We start from the raw sequence: 22,108 nt of genomic DNA, 5'->3' as shown, positions 1-22,108 counted from the left end.
CTTCCACTATGTAGGTTCAAAGGGTCCAACTCGGGGTGTGAGGTTTCCTGTCAAGTCCCTTTATTCCTGAGCTGTGTTGTGGGTCTAGAAACTAATATTACTTAGAGAGTAATATTTCTTATAAAAAAAAAAAGAAGAAGCTGCTTTTCCAGCAGAAGCCTGCTCTTCCTCATCCCCCTATCTTAGGCTGCTTCCTTCAGAAGCACAGCGGCTGGAGATGGGCAGGACGGTGCCCTGTCCTGGTGTCTGCGGCTTCCCTGCCCACTTCTGTCTGAGCCAAGAGGATCCAGCTCAATGCCAGGATGCTTCAGTTAGAACGGAACGTGGCTAAGCACTCTCTCTACTTAATTTCGCTTTCCTTTTCTTTAAGTAAGACTTGACTCATTTATCATGTCTCGACCCGGATAAATGTCCAGAAAGCTTTGAGCGTCATCTATAAAGAATGAAGCCCAGAGTGAAGGCTGCAGGAAATGCCTCAGATCTGTCATCTTCTCTGGGCTCTGGCGCATCACCACCCCGCCACGTCTTTCCTGTTGGCTGCCCTCCTTGGGTGATGACCCCCATCCCATCCAGCTGCCATGCACCCTGGCACTGACTTTAACCCTGATGAACTTAGGTCTGTTCCTTTGCTATGTTGTATACATTTCGGGGTGTGACGAGGCCACCATCCTGCCCCCAGTCTCACTGAGTCTCTAAGTTGCCCTCGCCCTATCTTGTTAACCACGAGGATTACCTCTAACTGCAGGATTTCCACACTTGAGAAAGCTGTCCCAACAAGACTTGGGGAAAGACTAGTCTTTATTAGAGAGGTGCTCACAGAGAGTCGCAGGGCCTTGACTGAACCGATGAAGTGAGTTTAAATTAAAATCTCTTCTGAGAATCAGGTCAGAGATGAAATGGGCAGGCTCTCTTTTATGGTAAATTCTTCTTTTTGCATATGATGAAATTAATTCTTTGACTATCAAAACTTCCCGGCAGAGTGGTAAACTTACTGTCTGTCCTGCCTTTTTGACTTAGTACTCGCTTGCTTTAGAAAGGGGCCAATATCACACTGGGTAATTTGAAACACATTTAAAGCATAGAATTGGCATTTCTTTTTTCTCCTCAGCAAAATGGGGAGTCCCAGCCAATCTTGCTGGTTTTATTTATAGCATTTTATTTCCTGAGAGAAGACAGGAAAGTGAGTCCCGGCCTGCCCCTCTTGTCTGACTCCTCCCCGGGCCCCTGTCTGGAAGGCCTGGGTGGACATGTAGGAGGGGCGTTAGCTCTGAGGGGCTGGATTTGGACTGGGTAGCCAGGTACTCTGAGCAAATGGTGAGACCAGAGGAGGAATTATGACACTCCTTCGAAAGAATGAATTAAACGAGCCTCTGCATGTGTCTGATTGACAGGCCTCCTGGGGAAAGGGCGTATAAAGGAGCCGGCCACTGCCTGGAGGCAGAGAGAACAAGTCCGATGTCTGCAGCCTCCTCGGCCGGCCGGGCCTCTCCTCTCCTCTCCAGCGGCAGCTAGTACCCCTCAGGACAAACTCAGGGTACTGAAGTCGGTCATCATTCATTTTCAAACACACCAGGTACCTTTTTATTTCTAAGACATTTCCTTGGCTGTGATGTTTCAAAAAAGGCTGTGGTTTCCAGGAGGCTAGAGGGCAATGATCAGCTGTGGCCTCTGACATCTAGCATAGTGACTTCCTCAAACCCGTGTCTGCCCTGCCAGGAACATTCACTGCTGTCTTTGTCCCCGGGGGGGTGGGGTGGGGGGTGGGGTCTTTTCTGGTCTCTTACAGCAGGAACCCTGGGAAGCAACAAGGGTCTTGTTGGCTTCATTCCAAGGATGCTGGGATGCTGGGGGTTGGAGGTGGGAGTGGCGGGGGGGGGGGGGGGCTGACATTTTCTACTTAAAACTAAGAATGGTTCTCTACCGAAGTTTGCTATGGAAGAGGAAGCAGGGGAAGGAATGTCGAGGGATCCCTTGAAAATGTGAAAATAATCAAGGGGATTATAGCGATCTGACTCTAAACATTAATGAGAGCAGAACAAACGCTGCTGTCATTGTAATTATAATGTACAGGGTGGGGAGGCCACTGTAGGCACCGAGTTTGGGTTGCAGCTGGGCTAATTTGCATACAGAAGAGCTGGTAGCTTGGGCAGCCCAAAGAAAGTGGGGCTGAAGCAGGAGGGAGGAGAGGGGGACAGAACAGTAGGAGCTGAAGCGGCTTAGAGACCACCCAGCAAACACACTTTCCCTTTGGTTATTCCTGTGGGGTGAACTTGTTGTGTAAGGCACAACTTATGTAGAGTTGTGATAATAGCTTGCTGCAAAAAAAAAAAACAAAAAACAACAACAAAAAAACAACCCTATGAAAGTCTACTCATAATGTGAGGACTTGTGGACGGGGAAGAGGCTCGTGTGTGTGTGTGTGTGTGTGTGTGTGTGTGTGTGTGTGTGTGTGTGTGTAGTCAGCAGGATGAGATGGGATGCTATTAATGACTGTAGATGACTCCTGACTGAGCTTGGTTTTTACCGAAACACAGTTTAATGAACTCTGTTTGTGTTTGTATGCCGGGCACACTGAGCTGTAAATGTCATTTTGAGATGGAACTCGTCTTTGCAGAGACAGCATATTGCATTTGTCTTTAGAATAAGGAGAAAGTTGGGAGTTCAGGGCAGCTGTCCTGTGATCAACACCTGCATAGGAACTCAGGGATAGGGCAAGCTTGAGTCTTCAGATGTGGACTCTGAAGATTCTCTAAAGTACCTGACAAGGTCCACCTTATACTTGAAATCTCAGAAAAATGTCCCCTCAAGACCTGACATTGGGAGCCCTCCAAGTCACAGTTCCACAGCCTGAGTGTTTGCTGTACCTCAAAGGGCTCTGGAGATATTCATTTGCAAGGGGGTCTTTCTCTAGCATCTAGAGAAGCAGATATTTTAAGAGTAAGGTTTTTCAAGCCATGGACAAAGAAACCTAGTCAGAGGGTGTAAAGACTGCCCTCTTTCCTCCTGGGTGGAAAAGCTGCCTGGTGTTAAGCGCTCAGGTGACCTGGTGTGTTTGGCTGCCTCCTGCAACATGCCTAGTGCTCAGCTTGGGAGCACTGGTCAGCGCTGTGGATGGGACAGGGCCAAGCTCTTGCCCCATTGTTTCTCTCTGGGAAGGAAACTTTCCCTTTGCTTACCAAAAATGTCCTGGAGAGGGGAACTGTTTGGATGTCCTTATCAATGAGAAGTTATGCCATTTTAGCCATCTGATGGAGAGGGAGGGTTTCCACAGAGCAGGGAGTGTCATGGAACAGAACCTGGGCCATTGGAAGGGGAGATGAGACCTGCACACAAGGAAGCCCTTAAGGAGTTAACAGAGGAGCAGAGGAACCAGGCTTCAGGCCAGGCCTCCTGACTTCTGCTCCAGACTCTGCCGAGCCAACTTAGAATCCCTGCTAATGGAAAAACAGGCCTGCAGGAGAATAGAAAAGTGGGCTAAAAACCCTTGCTGAGGAAAAGTTTCTGCTTGTCCTGAGAAAAATGCACCGAGTTTATTCCAAACTCAGTTAGTATTGATTGCATTTAATTTAAGTTATGCATAACTGGTTTTCCTGGACATTTACATAGAAGCCTCTCCCAAGTCTTCTCACCAGCCAGGATATTTGTCTGGGTTCAGGTCTCCTGGACTTAAGTCTTACAACTGGGCTAAAGCAGAGTCCCCAGAGAAACAATGTTCCGGCATAGTCTCCACTGACCCCTCCAAAGAGCAGGCACAATCACAGCCACAGGAACCCCAAGTTTTTATGGTAGTAGTACAGCGAGAGGATTCAGGACCCTCCTCACTTCCACACAGGAAGAAGTAGTGGGATAAATGCTAGTAGCAGTGGGAAGAACCTTTGGAAAGAAAGTATGGTGTCTAGAGATTTGCTTCCCACAGATAGACTTGCTTCTGATTTTTTTTGTGTGTGTGAAAACTGTTTTCCAAAGGTCACGTGAACAAACTGCCCAGTGACACTCGGTCTGTAGCTGTGCACTCTTCAACCACGAGATCGGTTTTCTCCTAAGTGTCACCAGTGGAGACAGGATGCTCTGGGCACTGGCCCTGCTGGCTCTGGGCATTGGGCCAAGAGCTTACGGTGAGTATGGATATTTCTTCTTGTTTCCATGTGCAGCAGTGGCTTAGCTGCAGGCAAGACGCTAGCAAGCAGTTGTAGTCGTATTTTGCACATGAAGCTTTTTAAAAACATGCTTGTAAATAAAAATATTAAACAGTCTATATAGCACAGAGAGATCGTCTTTTGGAAACTAGAAATAGAGACTGGTGCGCTGCACTTGGTGGTGAGGTATTTGCTTCACATAGCTTGACCTTGGTACGTTATTATAATTTACAAAATAATTTGTAAAACTTGGACTGCTATATTTAGTAACAATAGTCACAGAGTCTAATTATTTTAATTGCTCATAGTGCACAGTATTTACTATTTATTGATGGTCTTTCTGTAGAAGTGAGAAGATGTTTGAGAACGAATATCATCCCCAGAATGCAACATAGGATTTAGTGGATCCTGAAATACCATGGGTGATAAAGTCAAAGGTCCCCTTTCAGCCTCCTTCTTTCTCAGTCAGAAGATGGAGGGGAGGCTGTGCTCAACCCAAATCTGGGACAAAGAACAGCAAGGGTCAGGGGCTCGCAGGGGTGAGGCTGGGGGAGGGGTTGCAGTGAGCTGTGAGCGGGTGCACAGTGCTGACCTTTGTGGATGAAGCCATGTTCCGGGTTCTGGGAAGGCCCAGAACACCTGCTGCGCTATAGCGCCAGCCTCCAGCACGGTGGGTAGACTCGCTTCTGCCTTGTCGCAGCGGAAGCCCTTGTGAGCTTGCCCTCCAGCCTGAGTCCAGGAAAGCCTCCGGCATCGGCCTGTGGTAACTGTGCCCCTGCGGTTCCCTTTGGCAGCTGGTGACCACGGCGAGGACACTTCATTTGACCTTTTCAGCATCAGCAACATTAACCGGAAGACCATCGGTGCCAAGCAGTTCCGAGGGCCTGACCCGGGGGTGCCCGCTTACCGTTTCGTACGGTTTGACTACGTCCCCCCAGTGAACACAGACGACCTCAACAGGATTATCAAGCTCGCAAGGAGAAAGGAGGGCTTCTTCCTCACGGCCCAGCTGAAGCAGGACCGCAAGTCTCGGGGAACACTCCTGGTGCTGGAAGGTCCCGGCACCTCCCAGAGGCAGTTTGAGATTGTGTCCAATGGCCCGGGGGACACCTTGGATCTCAGCTACTGGGTAGAAGGCAACCAGCATACCAACTTCCTGGAGGACGTGGGCCTGGCTGATTCCCAGTGGAAGAATGTGACTGTGCAGGTGGCTGGTGACACCTACAGCCTGTATGTGGGCTGTGATCTTATTGACAGTGTCACCCTGGAAGAACCGTTCTATGAGCAGCTGGAAGCAGACAGGAGCAGGATGTACGTGGCCAAAGGTGCATCTCGAGAGAGTCACTTCAGGGTGAGTATGAAGCGTGGTAGTCATGGGATAGAGCCTTGTAGGGAGCTCACAGCATGGGGCCACTTGGTGTAGCTTTTGTTTTAGAAAGGATGCAACCCTTCCTTGGAGAAGCATGTAGCATATACTGTAGCTCCTGTGTGCACACTTTGTACACCTGTACATACTGCATACACATTCCTGTTCATGCTCACTTGTGAAACCACCTGTACTTGCATGATATGCACACACATGTGCACCCTCAAGTATATGAACATATCACACATGTGATGCATACCACATGCACACACACACACACCCCTATATATCTACAAGTACACACTTGTATAATGGATGCACTTGCTTATATGTGTAAGCTTACACAACATTTACACTTATTGCAAAAGCATGCAGAAGCTTGCATACCATGTTCACATACCCTCACAATACACACATGTACATGTGTGTACACACAACTTATAAGTATAATACTGATGTGTACAATCGCACCCATACAAGGGATGTGTAAGAGGTCATGCACACACATGTGCACCACACTTCTGTACACACAGCTCTTGTGTATGCATATATTCAAAACCATCCACTCAGTATGCATAGAATATATGTTCTTCAGCTATGTGAAGAAGAATTGTCTCACAGATATGTTGCTCTTGGAAGCCTGAGTCAGGTGTTGAGGGAAAAGAATTCTTATTTTCCAAGAAACTCCAAGTTACTTTAGTCGGCCTGAAATCCCATCCTAGTCCTTGCTCTGGGAATGAAATTATTGGGGGCTCTAAAGGGGGACTGAGTTCCTTAAAGAAAAACTGCTGCTTTGTGAGTGGATCCCGCAACCCTTCACTGAGGCTTAAGAAGTTTGAATCCTTCTAAAACTGGGAATTTAGACCCTGCAATGTCGGGTCCACAGAGACACCTCCATTATAATGGCTTTCTTGAGTTTATCCATTTTTTTTCCTCTGCCATGAAGACCATTCACTGGTGGTAGAGTCATACTGAGGCTCTGTAGTTTGACTTTTTGTGGCCCACCAATGTTGTACCCTGGTCCTTCCTCTCAATGCTGGGCAGAGGCAAGCCATGGCTCCTGGCCAGTCTATAACCTCAGAGAATAATCAAAGGTGTGTCCTCAAGTTCAGGTGTGCTAAATAGACTTTCTGCCTAAGCTGTTTAAACTTCTGATGACTGTATCTATTCCTGTATCCGTGCAGATGGAGGCACGGACATCTGACCGTTGTCCTCTGGCAGGCATGCATCTGTTCTTGGGAATAAATCCATGTCAGAGATTAGTTATTTTAGTAATAGGCCTAGGTATGCATACTTTGTCAGGTGCTACTGTAGCTGTCTGACTGGCCCAGTCACATTACAGCATTAGCTTCCTTCTTCTGGTGTGACCCAGGGGCCACCTTGTGTGAACCTAGATGTTTCACAATGTTGAATCACAAACAACAACACAGAGTTCCAGTTCTGCTAGAGGAAATAGCCCAGCATGGCTATCTGGGAATAGACAGGGGGCAAATGTTGTCTGTCCCTAGGCCTCCCTAGTTCTTCTCCATGGTTAACCTTCTCCTAGTTAGAACTTTGAGAGGTTTTTTAATGCTAAACCCCTGTGTGTGTGTGTGTGTGTGTGTGTGTGTGTGTGTGTGTGTGTGTGTGAGAGAGATAGCAACATTTTCAGACTAACAGGAATAGGGTAACTGATAACTTTAGACCTGTTGGATAAGGCAGAGGTGACCCAGTGCTATTAGAATCTTATATTCTGCATTTGCAGAGTGCCATCAGCTTATGGGTTATTGCAGCTCTGGTCCTCTCCCCCTCTAGGGATTGCTGCAGAATGTTCATCTCGTGTTTGCAGATTCCGTGGAAGATATTCTAAGCAAGAAGGGCTGTCAACACAGCCAGGGAGGTGGGTAAGCTCTGCTCTAGGAGTTTCTGTGCTGTCCTGGTGGCTTACCACTGGGCCATGTATGTTTGTGCCCTGGGGGAGATTTGGGTCAAGTGTTTTTATCCTCTGTGGGTGAGTTTGCTGGTCAGCTTAGACTTCCAGTCCTTAAAAATGATAAATTGTCAAGGATCAATTCTGAATCGATTTGAAGAATAATAATCCCAAATCCGCGGCTCCCAGGACCATTCTGAGGGGATATTCCAGCCTGCGATCAAGTCCAGTCATTCTTTTCGTGGCTTCTGAACATATTCTAACACATAAATTTCTTCAGCAGGATATTTTGGCTCAGAATTACAAGTCAGCCACACGAAGAGCTATTAAAAGCAAACACTTAAACATATCTGGAAGTTCTAAGTCTTTCTTAACAAAACACACTTACCCAGAAGTCTAAATCTGTTCGCTTAAGATGGGGAGTAAGAGCAGGCTGGCTGGATTTATGTGCCTTCCTCTGGAAGCCAGGACCCTCTGTGAGTTCCTCACTCAGAGCTTGGCCCTGACGAGACTTCCACTCACTTCCGCTCTCTTCCTCTGGTCACGCCAGACTTGCATATTTTTCTTTTCATTCAGCGAGTGAGCTCACGAGCCTGGTCTCAGAGTGTGGCTCTTTTGATGTTTGTTAAAATGGGAATTTCTCTGTTTCAAGGCTAAGCCATTCAAATTTCACAGCGGCAGAGCCCGGTATAGATCTGGGAGGTGTACACTGGCTCCAACATCTTTCTATCATCAGTCCAAACCCGTCCATGGCAGAGGCAGGGGTGAACAGAGGCACACATTGGTTTATTTTGCTTAATGATAAGATATGAAAAAGAAGTATGTTAGATAAGTTAAAGGTTTAAAAACATAAATGAAGAATAAAATTCCCTTAAATCCATTATTTGATAGCATCCCTCTACTTGGTTATAAAAAAATACTCATATTAGCATGGCTTTTATGGTTAGTAGCACATTGGAAATTAGTGGCTCCCAGAAGCTATGAGGATTGCAACAAGTAATGAACACTCAGTTAGGGAGCAAATGCCTGTCATTCTGTCTGTCTATCTGTCCTTCCCCGGAGCTCTTCACTCTAGCTTGACTGGGGATAACTCTGTTTCTGGACTTGTCTCAGAGCTACTTGGGAATCAAGGAGTGTATGCATGCATGGCCCAGGCAGACTCCCGGTGACTGTGCCAGGACTGAGTGTCTGCATTTGTGTGGCAGCTGAGCATAATGTGTGGAGAGAAGACGGTGGTGTCTTGGGGGGCTCACGTCTCTGGGGTGGAGATACCTGAATCGGCTTTTATTCTGAAAGGAAAGCCATGAATGGGCGTTCAGGTTGAACTGGGGCATAGGAAGGCTGGAGGGGAGAGTAAGGACATGGGCTATGTGTTGGAGGAACAGACTTGGGGTTGAGGATGAGGCCAAGGCAGTGTCTCTCAACTCAGTGTGACTGAGGCATGTAATATATGGCCCTGCCTTACAAGTGACTTGTCCCCCATTGCCCTGCCCTGCCTTTCTCTGTCCCTACTCTAGAGCTCTGCCCTACAGGGGAGATCACACAAAGTGGGACAGTTTCTTCTTGCCAAGCATGGGTCTTCACTGGAAGCAATGGCCGCCAAATGTTCTCATGTTGATGGATACAATTTAGCATGCCTTGTCACTCCAAGACAATAGAGATTTTTAGGGGTGCTGGTTTATAGCTGCAGAGGTGACACCCCAGGGATGTGTTCCAGCGACCATGTCGATCAGTGGTGCCAGCTTACCTTACATTGAGAGTCTGACTCCCCAGGGACCATGCTCCGTTGAAACGCCCTCTTTCCTTTAGCCGAGGTCAACGCCATCAGCGAACACACAGAGACACTCCATCTGAGCCCTCACATCACCACAGACCTGGTGGTCCAGGGCGTGGAGAAGGCACCGGAAGTGTGTACGCACTCCTGTGAGGAACTGAGCAACATGATGAAGGAGCTGTCTGGACTGCATGTCATGGTGAACCAGCTGAGCAAGAACCTGGAGAGAGTGGTGGGTACCTGGTGAGGGCAGAGGTGGCGAGTGAGGGTCATGGGGACAAACAGCAGTCTGTCAGGGAAGCCTCAGGAACCAGGCCCCTGGCAGCCTTACCAGACCGCCAGTCAGGCCTCTGGGGACTAGTACTTCATGGCTTTGATGGAACTCTGATTAGATAGTCACATCAGGGGGACACCCAGGTCAGGTCCCTCGGGCATCCTGGCCTACCACAAGTTGGTGAGAGGGAAGATGGAGAGATGTAAGAAGTGCTGCAAATAAAATCACACTCAGTGGGCACATGTGCTCTGGAATGAATCTGTGGCTCTGAGAAATGCATCTTCCAGAGAGTAAGAGTCATCTGTGCAGAGGAAGACATTTTATGCGAGCAGCTGAGTGTTGCGAGGAGCAGCCACAGGCTATAGAAACATCTCTGCCCTACAGTTCTGTAAGGCTGACAGACATGAATGTGTGTCCCAAAGTGGGTGGGAGCAGGGGACAGTCACATGCTCCAGAGTGAGGGTTCTGTGGCTTTGAAGGGGGCAGAGGGGAGTTCGCTTATTATCTGTACTTCCCTGTAATGCCCGTGATGTTGTGAGATGCAGTAGGGAGGGACAGGAAGAACTCTTTCTCCAACACTCCCTGAAAGGCTCCTTTTATTGCCAGAGGGAGAAGGCCCCGCCCCCAAGGCCTGCGCAGGGTGCTCTGGGAGGCTGTCTTTCAGGAAGAGTCTTCTTCAACTGCAGTATGCCTCTTAGTACTGAGTCCCCCAGTGGCGTTACTTAGTTCCTTGCTACACTGGGAAGCACTGAGGCCCACACGTGGTGATGGTCCCCGCTGGCTTGCCAGATGACATGGCTACAGAGCTCAGGAGAGACGGGGCTGAGCACAGGGCCTGGCAGCTTCTCCACAGCTGCCTGTGTATTCCAGTCTGGGTTCCTTAACGCGAAGTCATGGACATGCGCGACTCCCCGAAGCCGCACAAAGCTCCAGGGTAGTGTGTCTCTGTGTGTGTTTGCGGCGCTCCTGTGATCCCTAAGGCCTAGTATTCTAGTTCACCTTGGGGGAGCCTTGGGAGAAACCTATAGAGAGCTGAGCCGGCCAAGGCAAATGCGTACATGTTTAGTAGCATTTCAATGCGGGGGTTTATCTGATTGGTAAGTTTTACCTCTTTTCCCTGGTGTAATGTCTAGATGGCCAGAACTGTGGCTGTATTCTTCTGTGCCAATCATGAATAGGCCCCTCCCCTCTCCCCTGACATCTGCCCGCTGTGGACAATGGTGGTCTTTCTTTCATCTATGAGGTGTGGTCAGTCCAGGGGTTGAGAAGATGTCATTTATGGATGACTGTACGTTTGAGATCTATCATCTGCGAACAGAGAAGAGGTAGGGTAGCCATGGAGACTGTCTTAGTCAGGGTTTCTATTCCTGCACACACATCATGACCAAGAATCAAGTTGGGGAGGAAAGGGTTTATTCAGCTTATACTTTCACACTGCTGTTCATCACCAAAGGAAGTTAGAACGGAACTCAAGCAGGTCAGGAAGCAGGAGCTGATGCAGAGGCCATGGGAGGATCTTTCTTACTGGCTTGCTTCCCCTGGCTTGCTCAGCCTGCTCTCTTATAGAACCCAAGACCACCAGCCCAGGGATGGCACCACCCACAAGGGGCCCTCCCCCCTTGATCACTAATTGAGAAAATGCCCTACAGTTGGATCTCAAGGAGGCACTTCCCTAGCTGAAGCTCCTTTCTCTGTGATAATTCCAACCTGTGTCAAGTTGACACACAAAACAAGCCAGTACAGAGACAAGCAGTATGTGTAGCTGAGCTCCGCAGTGCAGTCTTTGTTGCAGAGTTTATGTGAGTTTGCAGTACCATCTGTCTTAACCAGGCCCCAGTGTCTGTGTACAGCATCGCACCAGCACCTGATGGTGGTGCTGCTTGATCTGAGCTCCCCCATAAATGAGAGGCCTTTGATTATATATATATATATATATATATATTCACATATATATATACATATATATATGTTCTATATTCAAAACAACCCTGAGATTTCACCTCACACCAGCCAGAATGGCTAAGGTTAAAAACTCAGGAGACAGCAGGTGTTGGCAAGGATGTGGAGAAAGAGAAACACTCCTCCACTGCTTGTGGGATTGCAAGATGGTACAACCACTATGGAAATCAGTCTGGCGGTTCCTCAGAAAACTGGGACCTTTGATTCTTATTCTAACTCTCACTTCTGTTTCCAGTCTAGTGACAACCAGTTCCTTCTGGAGCTCATTGGGGGCCCTCTGAAGACAAGAAACATGTCAGCCTGTGTGCAGGAGGGCCGAATCTTTGCAGAAAATGAAACCTGGGTTGTGGACAGTTGTACCACATGCACCTGCAAGGTGAGTTCCAGAGACAGAAATCTCTGTCTCCTGGAGGCAGAAATGCCCTGCACAGGGCAGGCATGTTCAGAACTGACATACACACATCCTAATCAAATACATAGGAGGCTCAGTAAGAGAACCTCAAACATGGATGTCCTGGACACACATGTAGCTTAAATCGACCTCTTTGTCCTGTGCATAAAGAAACCACAACCCAGCGAGTGGAACAGTTGTCCTGCATTGTCCTGTGGAGAGGGACAGTAGGAATGGAGCTGCCTCAGTGTTCCTCTGGTTTGCATGCGACCCCACTCATCTCTGACAGGGCCTCAGAGCTCAGCAGAGACGTGTGGGAAGCCCAGTTATTGGGAAAATGCACATGGTTTAGTTTTTCCTGATTGTTCCCTGTCAGTGTGTCAACCTGTTATCAGGGGATCTGGGGGTATTCTGTCATCCTTCCTCTTCCTCACCCAGAGGACTCAAAAAGCTGGTGCTGTCATCTCTCTGACACTGTGGGAGGACAGAGTGTGGGTGCTCACAGAGTCCCCTTGAACCTGGTCAAACCCTATATTTGAAGTAGGATTTGCAGTCAGAAAAATACCTAACCATCCTACTGACCTTCCCCATCCAGCTCCTGTGACGACACCTCTTATGGTAAAGGATTGTGTCCCATATATTTTTCTATACTTTCAGAAATTTAAAACAGTTTGCCATCAGATCACCTGCTCACCTGCGACTTGTGCCAACCCGTCTTTTCTGGAAGGCGAGTGCTGTCCATCCTGTTCCCACTGTAAGTCCCCTGCGGTGAGCGTGCTGTGAGTCTCAGCATCTGCTCATTTGTTTTGTGGCTCGAATAGAGGAGGGTGAGGCTCAGATTCCTAGAGATAGGCAGTGGAGGGGAGCAGAGGGTGGCTAGGCCCCGCTTCAGCCACTAGCCAGTGGCCAGGAAGCCATTGAGAGTTCTAGAAGTTAAGTGCCTGCAGCTGTCCTGTTCCGGCTCATCCCAGATAAGGAGGGCCTCCCGTGATCCTGCAGGGACCAAAGTTCCAACTTCCAGGCCAAGAACAAGTGTCAGTAGCCACTGTGGGTTAGGAGCTGCAGCCAGATCTAGGCCGAGTGAACAGTTGCTTCGAAACCCATGACACAGTAAATAAACACAACATCCAAAGACTCTTACTCAATGAGGGATTCAAGTAATAGAGATGCGGTCCAAGTGGCCCAGACTGGGTCCACAGAGGAGCCAGTTCTGTGAGGTCCGACACTGTGGAGACAGAGCAGAGCTGACATCAGGAGCCCTTGGAGGGTCAGATGCACTCTAGAAGCACCCAAGCTGCCCGACTCAGAATCTCCCATTAGTCTGTGGACCCTGTGTCAGTGCTCTGGATCTGAACTCCAGCGTTTCTTAGTGGTGGCGTCATGGCAGGAGTGGGCAGTCCTTCCCACCCAGTCACCATCTCTGAGTGTTCTGGATGGCCCTGGCCTGGTTTTATCCTGGTCTTTCCTTCTGGTGTGATTCCAGAATCCCGGCTACTACCACAGTGCTGGTGCCTGAGTCTGCTTCCTCTACATTGGCAAGGGCAAGGGGACAATAGACACCTTGGGTATGACAGCTAGGATGTCTGTCCTCGATGTTGTCTGTCGGGCTTCTCTCCTTTCTTTCATTATCCAAAGGGACCCTACTGAGAGGCCCCTACTAAGGGACACCTACTAAAAGACCTACTATGTACTTTACCTTTAGCCCAAGCCCCAACATTGTACACCATACCCTATGTGTCAACAAAAAATGTATTCCATATAGAGTTGCCCTTTTGTTGAATTTTCTTTAAAGTGTTTGGAAATAAACTATATCGCTTCTAATTTCAACCAGTGCTTGACCTGTTGGTACCTTATACAAGTCAACAGAAGCTGTGTAGAAATGGCGTCTTGGTGACCTTGAAAATGTCTCTTATAGATAAGATTCAGCATTCTTATGCCTTTGGCGCCAGCTTCTCTGAACAGATCCAGATTACTTATTATGAATTACTTGCTCCTTCTTACTCACTGTTCTCTTCCTTTTGAAGACTCTTAAGCTCCTGCCCAAGTGGTGGGCTCATCCCATACAACCTTCCTCCTGCTCGCCTGTTAAGAAGTCCCCAAAGCAGGCCCCTTATGGTTGTAGAGCCTGACCTCCCACCCTCATATGTGTGTCTCCCTTCTTGGCTAGCTGCGGACAACGATGAGGGCTGGTCTCCGTGGGCAGAGTGGACCGAGTGTTCTGTCACCTGTGGCTCGGGGACCCAGCAGAGAGGCCGGTCTTGTGATGTCACCAGCAACACCTGCCTGGGCCCCTCTATTCAGACGAGGACGTGCAGCCTGGGCAAATGTGATACCAGAAGTGAGTGCCCAGGGCAGGAGGGGGGAGGGTGTCCACTGTGTGGGTATGCCAACAGCATCTATTTGATGGTGTCTGGAGGCTGTGGCCGCAGCGAAGGTTTTGCCAGGTGAGAAGCTTTCTCCTGGGTGAGGCCATGCTCTCTCTAGCCCTCTCCAGTGGAAACAGGGATTAGCTGTGAAGGCAGATGAGCTGGGAAGGGATTAGCCTGGGCTTGTCCAGTGCAGGGTCAGTAACCTGGGATGTTGATCTCTTTGTGTTTCCTGTGCCAGTCCGTCAGAATGGAGGCTGGAGTCACTGGTCACCCTGGTCTTCCTGCTCCGTGACCTGTGGAGTTGGCAATGTCACCCGCATCCGTCTCTGCAACTCACCGGTGCCCCAAATGGGTGGCAAGAACTGCAAGGGCAGTGGCCGGGAGACCAAGCCCTGCCAGCGTGCTCCATGCCCAAGTGAGTAGGTGCTGCTGGGCACGTCATGGGACCCACAGCTGCTGGTCACCAAGGCCTGTTCCAACCTGATCTGGCTACTAAACCAAAAGCTGGTGCAGCTCATAAGCCAGTGTAACTTCGGCAGTGAGGGTGTGGCCTCTGTGTTGCTCTCCCATGAGTGACCACCCCCTGGTTCCACACCCCGATTTCATGAGTTAGCCCGAAGGCCTTTGTACCTTGCACAGATCAGTCAAGTGAACAGAGGCTGTCACCTACCGAAAAATAAACCAGAATGTGAACTTGGACCCGAAGCTCAGTACAGGGCTTTGCCTGTCTTAGTCACACCAAGACTCAGCTTAGAGGACTCACAGCTTAGTAGACCAGGACATCCCTAGGAAGGATGGGTTCTCACAGTACACTGGATGCAGGGGGATTGCTTTCACAACAGGTAATCCACCCAGATCTTCACTGCCCTTCTGCCCAATGAAATAAGAATCAGTCTCACCAAGTCTTTTAGATTTGGAGGCGGGTCTATCCTTCAGGCCTGGCTTGATAAGGAAACTCAGGCTTCTGGCTATAAAAGATTGTAAAGATTTAATCTACCAGCAACTCTGTAATTAATAATAACTCCCCAAATCATGGCTGTGGAATCACAGTAGACCAACCCTCTGTTTCCCCTTATACCTCAGTTTCTTCAACTGCATTGGAATAGCCAGGGCATCGACTTTATTTTCCCTCTGCTCTTGCTCGTGCCAATCATATCCGCATCCCTCCCTCCTCCTCTCAGCTACCTTCCCTGCTTCTCTCTATAGTTGATGGCCGCTGGAGCCCCTGGTCCCCTTGGTCGGCCTGCACAGTTACCTGCGCAGGAGGGATCCGTGAGCGCACACGTGTTTGCAACAGCCCTGAGCCCCAGTATGGAGGGAAGGATTGTGTTGGGGATGTGACAGAACACCAAATGTGCAACAAGAGGAGCTGCCCTATCGGTGAGTGTGTGTGTGTGTGTGTGTGTGTGTATAAGGAGCTGCCTCAGGTGTCGGGCCATGCATACTTGAATGTGTGCATGTATGTGTGCATATGTGTGTGTAAGTGTGTCTCATCTTGTCATATCCCTGTCTCCCAACCTCCATGCAGATGGTTGCTTATCCAACCCGTGTTTTCCTGGAGCTAAGTGCAACAGCTTCCCCGATGGGTCCTGGTCCTGTGGCTCCTGCCCAGTGGGCTATCTGGGCAATGGTACTCACTGTGAGGACCTGGATGAGGTTGGTACCTCTGCCTTGGGCAGCTGGGTATCCTGTGGAGAACCAGAGAGAGGCTCACTTCTGTTTGTCCTCACAGTGTGCTGTGGTCACAGATATCTGCTTCTCAACTAACAAGGCCCCCCGCTGTGTCAACACCAACCCTGGTTTCCACTGCCTGCCTTGCCCACCACGCTACAAGGGGAGCCAGCCCTTTGGGGTTGGCCTGGAGGATGCTAGGACGGAAAAGCAAGTAAGTGGTCCTGGACTTGCCTGTGTTTCTAAAGGCTTGAAAGAGCCAACCAAGTCTAGGCAAGTGGAGGTTGGATGGGAGGGAAGGGAAAGGGCAGACTTGCTGGGAGAGGAATGCAGAGGGGAGCCTTTCTTATGGAAGCCTCTCAGACTGTTCATCTGCTGCCTCTCCTACTGATACAGAAGAATCCAGATGTTTTCATGCTCGGGGACATCAGGGTAGCAATGGCACCCCTGGTCAGTTCTAAGATGCTATAGCAGAATACTGAGGCTGGGTAGGGATACAGGATAAAGATTTATTTCTCATAATTTTAGAATCTGGAAATACAAGACCAAGAACCAGACAACTAGTTCATGTCTCTGAGTTGTTACTGCATGGCAGAATCTAGAGAGAAAGAGAGAGAGAGAGACAGAGAGACAGAGACAGAGACAGAGAGACAGAAACAGAAAGACAGAGACAGAGAGACAGAGAAAGAGACAGAGAGAGACAGAGAGGGACAGAGACAGAGACAGAGAGCGTGAGATTGAGCACTGATACACTGAAGTTGGAGGGTCCCTGATGACTATACACCTCCAATGAGGCTTTGAAGCTATGGTACTTGGATATGGCTTCTAACTCAAAAAAGCCATGGCAGGCGGTGTTACATGGTAAATTCAAAACTGATATTTTAATTTGGAGTGTCTCACTGCTTAGATCATATTTTAGTGGTTATCTGGCTCAGATAACCACTAAAAAAATACTTGTCAGCTTCCTGAGAAATGAATACTTTAAGACCCCAGCATGATGCCAAACTCTCCGAGTCCTCTCACAGTGAGCTAGTCTCTTCGTATCCTCAGGGGTGCCAACAGCCAACGTCTTCCCTAGTGAATCTCGTCTATAGTTCATCCTTCTCTTGGTGTTCTAGGTGTGTGAGCCGGAGAATCCATGTAAGGACAAGACTCACAACTGCCACAAGCACGCAGAGTGCATCTACCTGGGCCACTTCAGCGACCCCATGTACAAGTGTGAGTGCCAGATTGGCTATGCAGGTGATGGGCTCATCTGTGGGGAGGACTCAGACTTGGACGGCTGGCCCAACAGCAACCTGGTGTGTGCGACCAATGCCACCTACCACTGCATCAAGGTGAGAGTCACAGCCACCTCAGGCTGAGAGCTAGGACTCTGTGCTTCAGTCCCTCCTCCAGGTATTGTCAGAGCCCTGTGTCTTAATCCCTCTTGAGTCAGTGTAGGGAGCTGTGCCTCAGCCCCTTTCATAAGTATAGGGTTCTGCCACTCCATCCAGCTTCATCAGTGAGGAGTCTGCCTCTCAGTCCTCTTTAGTCAGCGCAAGGGGCTGCCCCGTCCCCACCCAGTGCCTCTTCAGTGATTCACTGCCAGGAAAGATTGGGCCAATTGGAAGCAATGAGCGAACCAGGGAGACATTCCAGATTATCTTGTTCCCTCCTACACTCCTCACGAACTTCCTTCTTGGAGACTGGACCATGTAGGAGCAACACATCCTCTCACAGCTGAAGGGATGAAGAGAGCGTGGGTCTGATGTGTGCTGTGCACAGGTGTCCGCTCAGGACTCCCCCTTTTCTTCCCATTCCGGCATTGTTTTGAAAAGCAGAACATGTTATGAAAAGTATATATGTACACATGTGCACATGTGCAAACAAACACACACACTGTGTAGATATACACACACATGCACATACACATGCACACACACTATGTATGTATAAACACACACGCACACACACATACTGTATTTATACACACACTATATATGTACACACACGTGCACTATGTATATACACACAAGCACAAATATACTATGTATACATACACACATATGCACAAATGCTCATGAACAGTATGTACATATACATATGCATACACACTATGTATGTATATACATGTGAAAATATGCATGTGATACACACACTATGTATGTATATACATGTGAAAATATGCATATATGATACATACACACACACACACACACACACACACACACACACGAGATTTGGGTCACAGCACAGTGGACAGAGCGGAGTGGCTTTTATGCTGTAGCATGTTTATCTTTGTGAAGAACTGGAGTGGAGCTCTTCTCCCTCCTTCTAGGCTTCATTCCAGTGCAGAATCACAACGCTTAGGCAGTGCACACCTGTAAGAGGGCTTCTTCCTTTGAGACCCGCTGGCCAGTGAGGACTGAGCTTGCGTGCACCCTGGAGCTCTTAGTTCATTTGATGAGCTCGTGGGAACGAACAGGATACTAAGCATCTGGCACTCCCCCTCTCCTGGGAAGGCACCCTCACCTCCCTCTGTTCTCCCAGGTGTCTGATCCCTTCCTGGGGGTCCTGGGCTCAGAACAGGGCTGCTTTTGTCTCTGTTCACGTGCAGCAGTGACATAATTCCCAGGGTAGGACTGAGACCAGCACATGTCCAGTCCAGCTGGCTCTGATGCGCTCTGCTCCTATCTTAGGACTTGTATCAGATATTTATATCCTTGGCTTTATAAGTCTTGTTTTCCTTTCCCTGCTTTGGAAAGAAGGACACTTTGGAATGCTTTCATGGTTTTTATTCCTCCCCCCCACCCCAATCACAGGACAACTGCCCCAAACTGCCAAATTCTGGGCAGGAGGATTTCGATAAGGACGGAATTGGAGATGCTTGCGATGAGGACGATGACAATGATGGTGTGAATGATGAGAAGGTAGGGCGGGCGTGGCTCTCAGTCATGGAGAAGTTGGGAGGGATGAGTACTCCATGGCTGCTCTTCTGACCTGTTTGTGAGCGGCTCCCAAAGACCACCCATGGAGAAAGTAGTCACTGCGAACACACTGGCCGATTAGTGGTTGCATGGGGCTCCCTGGGGTACAATGAGGAAAGTGTTCAGTAACTTCACTTTCTTTAATTGCCTCAAAAGACCTCAATAGCTTCCTTTGCATCTGGTGAGTTGTGCTCCATGTGAGTGACAGGTCCTACAATCAGAAGATTTAACGTGGGCTCATAGAGCTCCCAGAGGATGGGTTCTCCATGGTGAGATTCCATGCTCTCCCCTGCTTGCACACATTCATCCACGCAGTCACCTACTGTCTCATCCGTTTGACTTTCCCACGAAGGAGAGGACACTGCCATCTTGCAATAGCAAATCTCAACACTCCCAGGGCAGGACAGCTGTGTACAGAACTGCAAAACCACACTATGTTGAGCTGGTGCCTGTGCGGGGCCAACCGGCTCATTTTCTGTGCTTCCTTATTGGTGGTCTACTCCTAAGTACTGAGTCGTTCGGTGCATAGCCTGTGCTCTTTCTGACGTCTTTCTCTGGTGTCTTTAGGACAATTGCCAGCTTCTCTTCAACCCCCGTCAATTAGACTACGACAAGGATGAGGTTGGAGACCGCTGTGACAATTGCCCCTATGTGCACAACCCGGCACAAATTGACACAGACAACAACGGCGAGGGGGACGCCTGCTCTGTGGACATCGATGGGGACGGTCAGTGGCTCTGCTCACTTTCGTGAGGCAGGTCGGGGTTAATGGTATAACTGAGTCAGCGTGTTGTGTGCCCAGGTTCACAGCCACAATTCATCGGACCATATAGAAAGAGGATGTACAGAACATGCGCACATTTCTAAATTTTAATTTTTTCGTGTGTGTGTGTGTGTGTGTGTGTGTGTGTATGTGTGTATGTGTGTGTGAAAGGCCCTGTGTGTGTGGAGGTCAGAAAATGTAGCTGTCCAGTAGCCATGGATGAACTGGGTAAACCAGAAGGGAGGCTGGGGAGAGAAGGAAGAGGCCAAGACAAAGGTTTCTGATCGAGGCTCAAAGTTTACTGTTTAGCACTGTATTTATATAGGGAGCGCCTCAGACCTACCCTTTGTTTCAGCGGGATTGAGTTGCAAAGCAAGCTCTGCAGGCAGTCAGTCTGCCCCTGTAGGAAATTGACTCCACCTAGGTCATTAAGGTCCAACTGTGGCAAACCCTTACCATCTATTTAACCTGCTCAAGGCTGGGGGAAGGGCACAGTCAAACAACGTTCAGGAGTTGGTTCTCTCCACCCACCTTCTTGGGGCAGGATTTGACTGGTTTCTGTTGCTCTGTGTACTGGACAAGCTGTCCTGGGAACACACAGGCGACTCTCCTGTGTCTTCCATACCTCTTGCCACAGTTGCTGCCACAACAGAGGCTCACTGCTGCATCTGGTTTTTCATTTGCTTTGTTTTAATGTGGGCTCTGAGGTTCAAACTTGAGTCCTCAGGCTTATGCTGCAAGCACTTTTAGCCACAGAGCCAAGCCTTCTTACTAGACCGTTACCGCGCTGTTCATCTAAACAACAAAATTATAATACAGAGATGAAGGAAGGTTTGTAACTAGGTGGTTTGTAAACATCTCTCCATTTGGTGTAATGAATTCGCACATCTGGATTTTGGTATCTTTGTGGGTCCTGGTAACAGTCCTCTATGTGAGCCAGGAGCAACTGCAATTCTGAACATTTTAGAAGAGCTCAATTTATCTATACGCTTAGGAAAATGATTCCTTAAATAACTTGCCTTTCCCCAACAAGCCTCAGGTCCATTCTTGGAAAACCACAGGTTTCTGCATTTTCTTCCCTTGCTGGCAGTTCTGCAGCTGCCTCATTTCTTTCTCTGCATATTCTGCAGTAAATACCCCGTCTAAATCACCCAAGAACCCGGGCTCTTGCTGCAGCCAACTGCTCCAGGAAGGGCGTGAGGAGGCTCTCTGTCTTTACTTCCACTCACGTTTCTTAGTGTTTACTGATAAGGCCTGACCACGGGACTGGGGTACCAAGACAGGTAGAGCGACCCAGGTGTGCCCTGTGCGCTCTGACATATTTCTGCAGGCGCTGGCCTCCATACAAGAGCCCGAGACCTACCACACAACCCTTGGAACTCAGCCACTGCCCTCTCAGGGTGTCCCTGTAGAGCTAGGAGATGCTCAGAGCACTGCTCTGCTTGACTCCTCTGTATACCCGTCAGCCTCATCCCATCCATCTGCAGCCTGGGTTTCCTTCAGCCCCTCTGGCTCTACCCTGCTATTTAGACCCATCTCAAAGTATATGTTCTGGTAGAACTTCCCAGTCAGCTTCTACATCCAACCTTCTCCTCCTGATATCTCTGCCTTTAAGAAGGCTGATGCAGTCAGCAGGCACCTCACGTCTGCCCTAATGTGGGCTGGTGCCTCTGTTGGGCCAGCTGGGGTCTTGGTTCCTATACCCTGTCATTTTAAGGTTCCTTTCTCTTGATCCCTCTACTCCCCAAAGTAGCCTCTTCTTCCTTTGGTTTCATCTTTCTTCAGTTTGCCACTATATCTTTTCTTAAATTACTATTTCTATAGCACTGGTGAGCTTCATTCCCTATTTCCAGATTTCTAGGACCTGTGCTGATCTATCTGCACCATCGCTTCTTGCCCGTGTGGATGATGAGGAAATATCACCCGGAGGCTCGCCAGTGCCTATAGACTTAACCCACACTTTCTGCGATCTCAGTGGGAACAGTCAAAATAGCAGGCTCAGAGGACACACGCCATACTCACTCTCCTCTGACGGGGTGGCATCACCCAGAGAATCCCAAACACTCCCTGTATTTTAGGTTAAGGGAATAGGATTTTATTTTTGAGACAGGGTCTCATTGTGAATTTGAATTTTAATGGAAAATATATCATGCACTCTTCCACGAATCTAATAATCTTTATTTATTTGTTTGTTTGTTTGTTTGTTTGTTTGTTTATTGCCATTTTCCCGGTGAAAGTCTGCATGTTATCCAGGATGATGGGAAAGTGTCATACCTTCTCTAAACTCAGTGTATCGTTGTTTCTTTAACCAACAGATGTTTTCAATGAGCGAGACAACTGTCCGTATGTCTACAACACCGACCAGAGAGACACAGATGGCGATGGCGTGGGTGACCACTGTGACAATTGTCCTCTGATGCACAACCCAGATCAGGTGATGAGACGTGTCCAGACAGGGCCTTGCGATCTCCAGCGGCTGGCTGGAGATGAGCCTTGGTGTCCCACATCCAGAGCAGGGCGTTCCCCA

At 48.8% G+C, this 22,108-nt stretch overlaps 1 protein-coding gene across 1 annotated transcript in view; it reads left to right on the top strand.

Moving 5' to 3' along the window:
- Nucleotides 1–1,264: 1,264 nt before the first annotated feature.
- Thbs2 (thrombospondin 2) overlaps nucleotides 1,265–22,108 on the top strand; it is a 29,818-nt gene continuing 8,974 nt past the window's right edge. The window contains exons 1-16 of the mRNA XM_052169633.1: nucleotides 1,265–1,573; nucleotides 3,967–4,115; nucleotides 4,931–5,487; nucleotides 7,297–7,381; nucleotides 9,221–9,417; nucleotides 11,654–11,794; nucleotides 12,467–12,563; nucleotides 13,977–14,147; nucleotides 14,417–14,593; nucleotides 15,385–15,558; nucleotides 15,707–15,834; nucleotides 15,911–16,063; nucleotides 16,968–17,186; nucleotides 18,654–18,761; nucleotides 19,386–19,545; nucleotides 21,897–22,015. Of these exons, the coding sequence (XP_052025593.1) occupies nucleotides 4,064–4,115; nucleotides 4,931–5,487; nucleotides 7,297–7,381; nucleotides 9,221–9,417; nucleotides 11,654–11,794; nucleotides 12,467–12,563; nucleotides 13,977–14,147; nucleotides 14,417–14,593; nucleotides 15,385–15,558; nucleotides 15,707–15,834; nucleotides 15,911–16,063; nucleotides 16,968–17,186; nucleotides 18,654–18,761; nucleotides 19,386–19,545; nucleotides 21,897–22,015 (2,538 nt within the window). The 5' untranslated portion in view covers nucleotides 1,265–1,573; nucleotides 3,967–4,063. The remainder of the gene's footprint in view (nucleotides 1,574–3,966; nucleotides 4,116–4,930; nucleotides 5,488–7,296; nucleotides 7,382–9,220; nucleotides 9,418–11,653; nucleotides 11,795–12,466; nucleotides 12,564–13,976; nucleotides 14,148–14,416; nucleotides 14,594–15,384; nucleotides 15,559–15,706; nucleotides 15,835–15,910; nucleotides 16,064–16,967; nucleotides 17,187–18,653; nucleotides 18,762–19,385; nucleotides 19,546–21,896; nucleotides 22,016–22,108) is intronic.

This window comes from Apodemus sylvaticus, chromosome 23, assembly GCF_947179515.1.
Source record: "Apodemus sylvaticus chromosome 23, mApoSyl1.1, whole genome shotgun sequence".
In the NCBI taxonomy this organism is placed as follows: domain Eukaryota; kingdom Metazoa; phylum Chordata; class Mammalia; order Rodentia; family Muridae; genus Apodemus; species Apodemus sylvaticus.
This window is presented reverse-complemented; position numbering and strand designations above follow the sequence as displayed.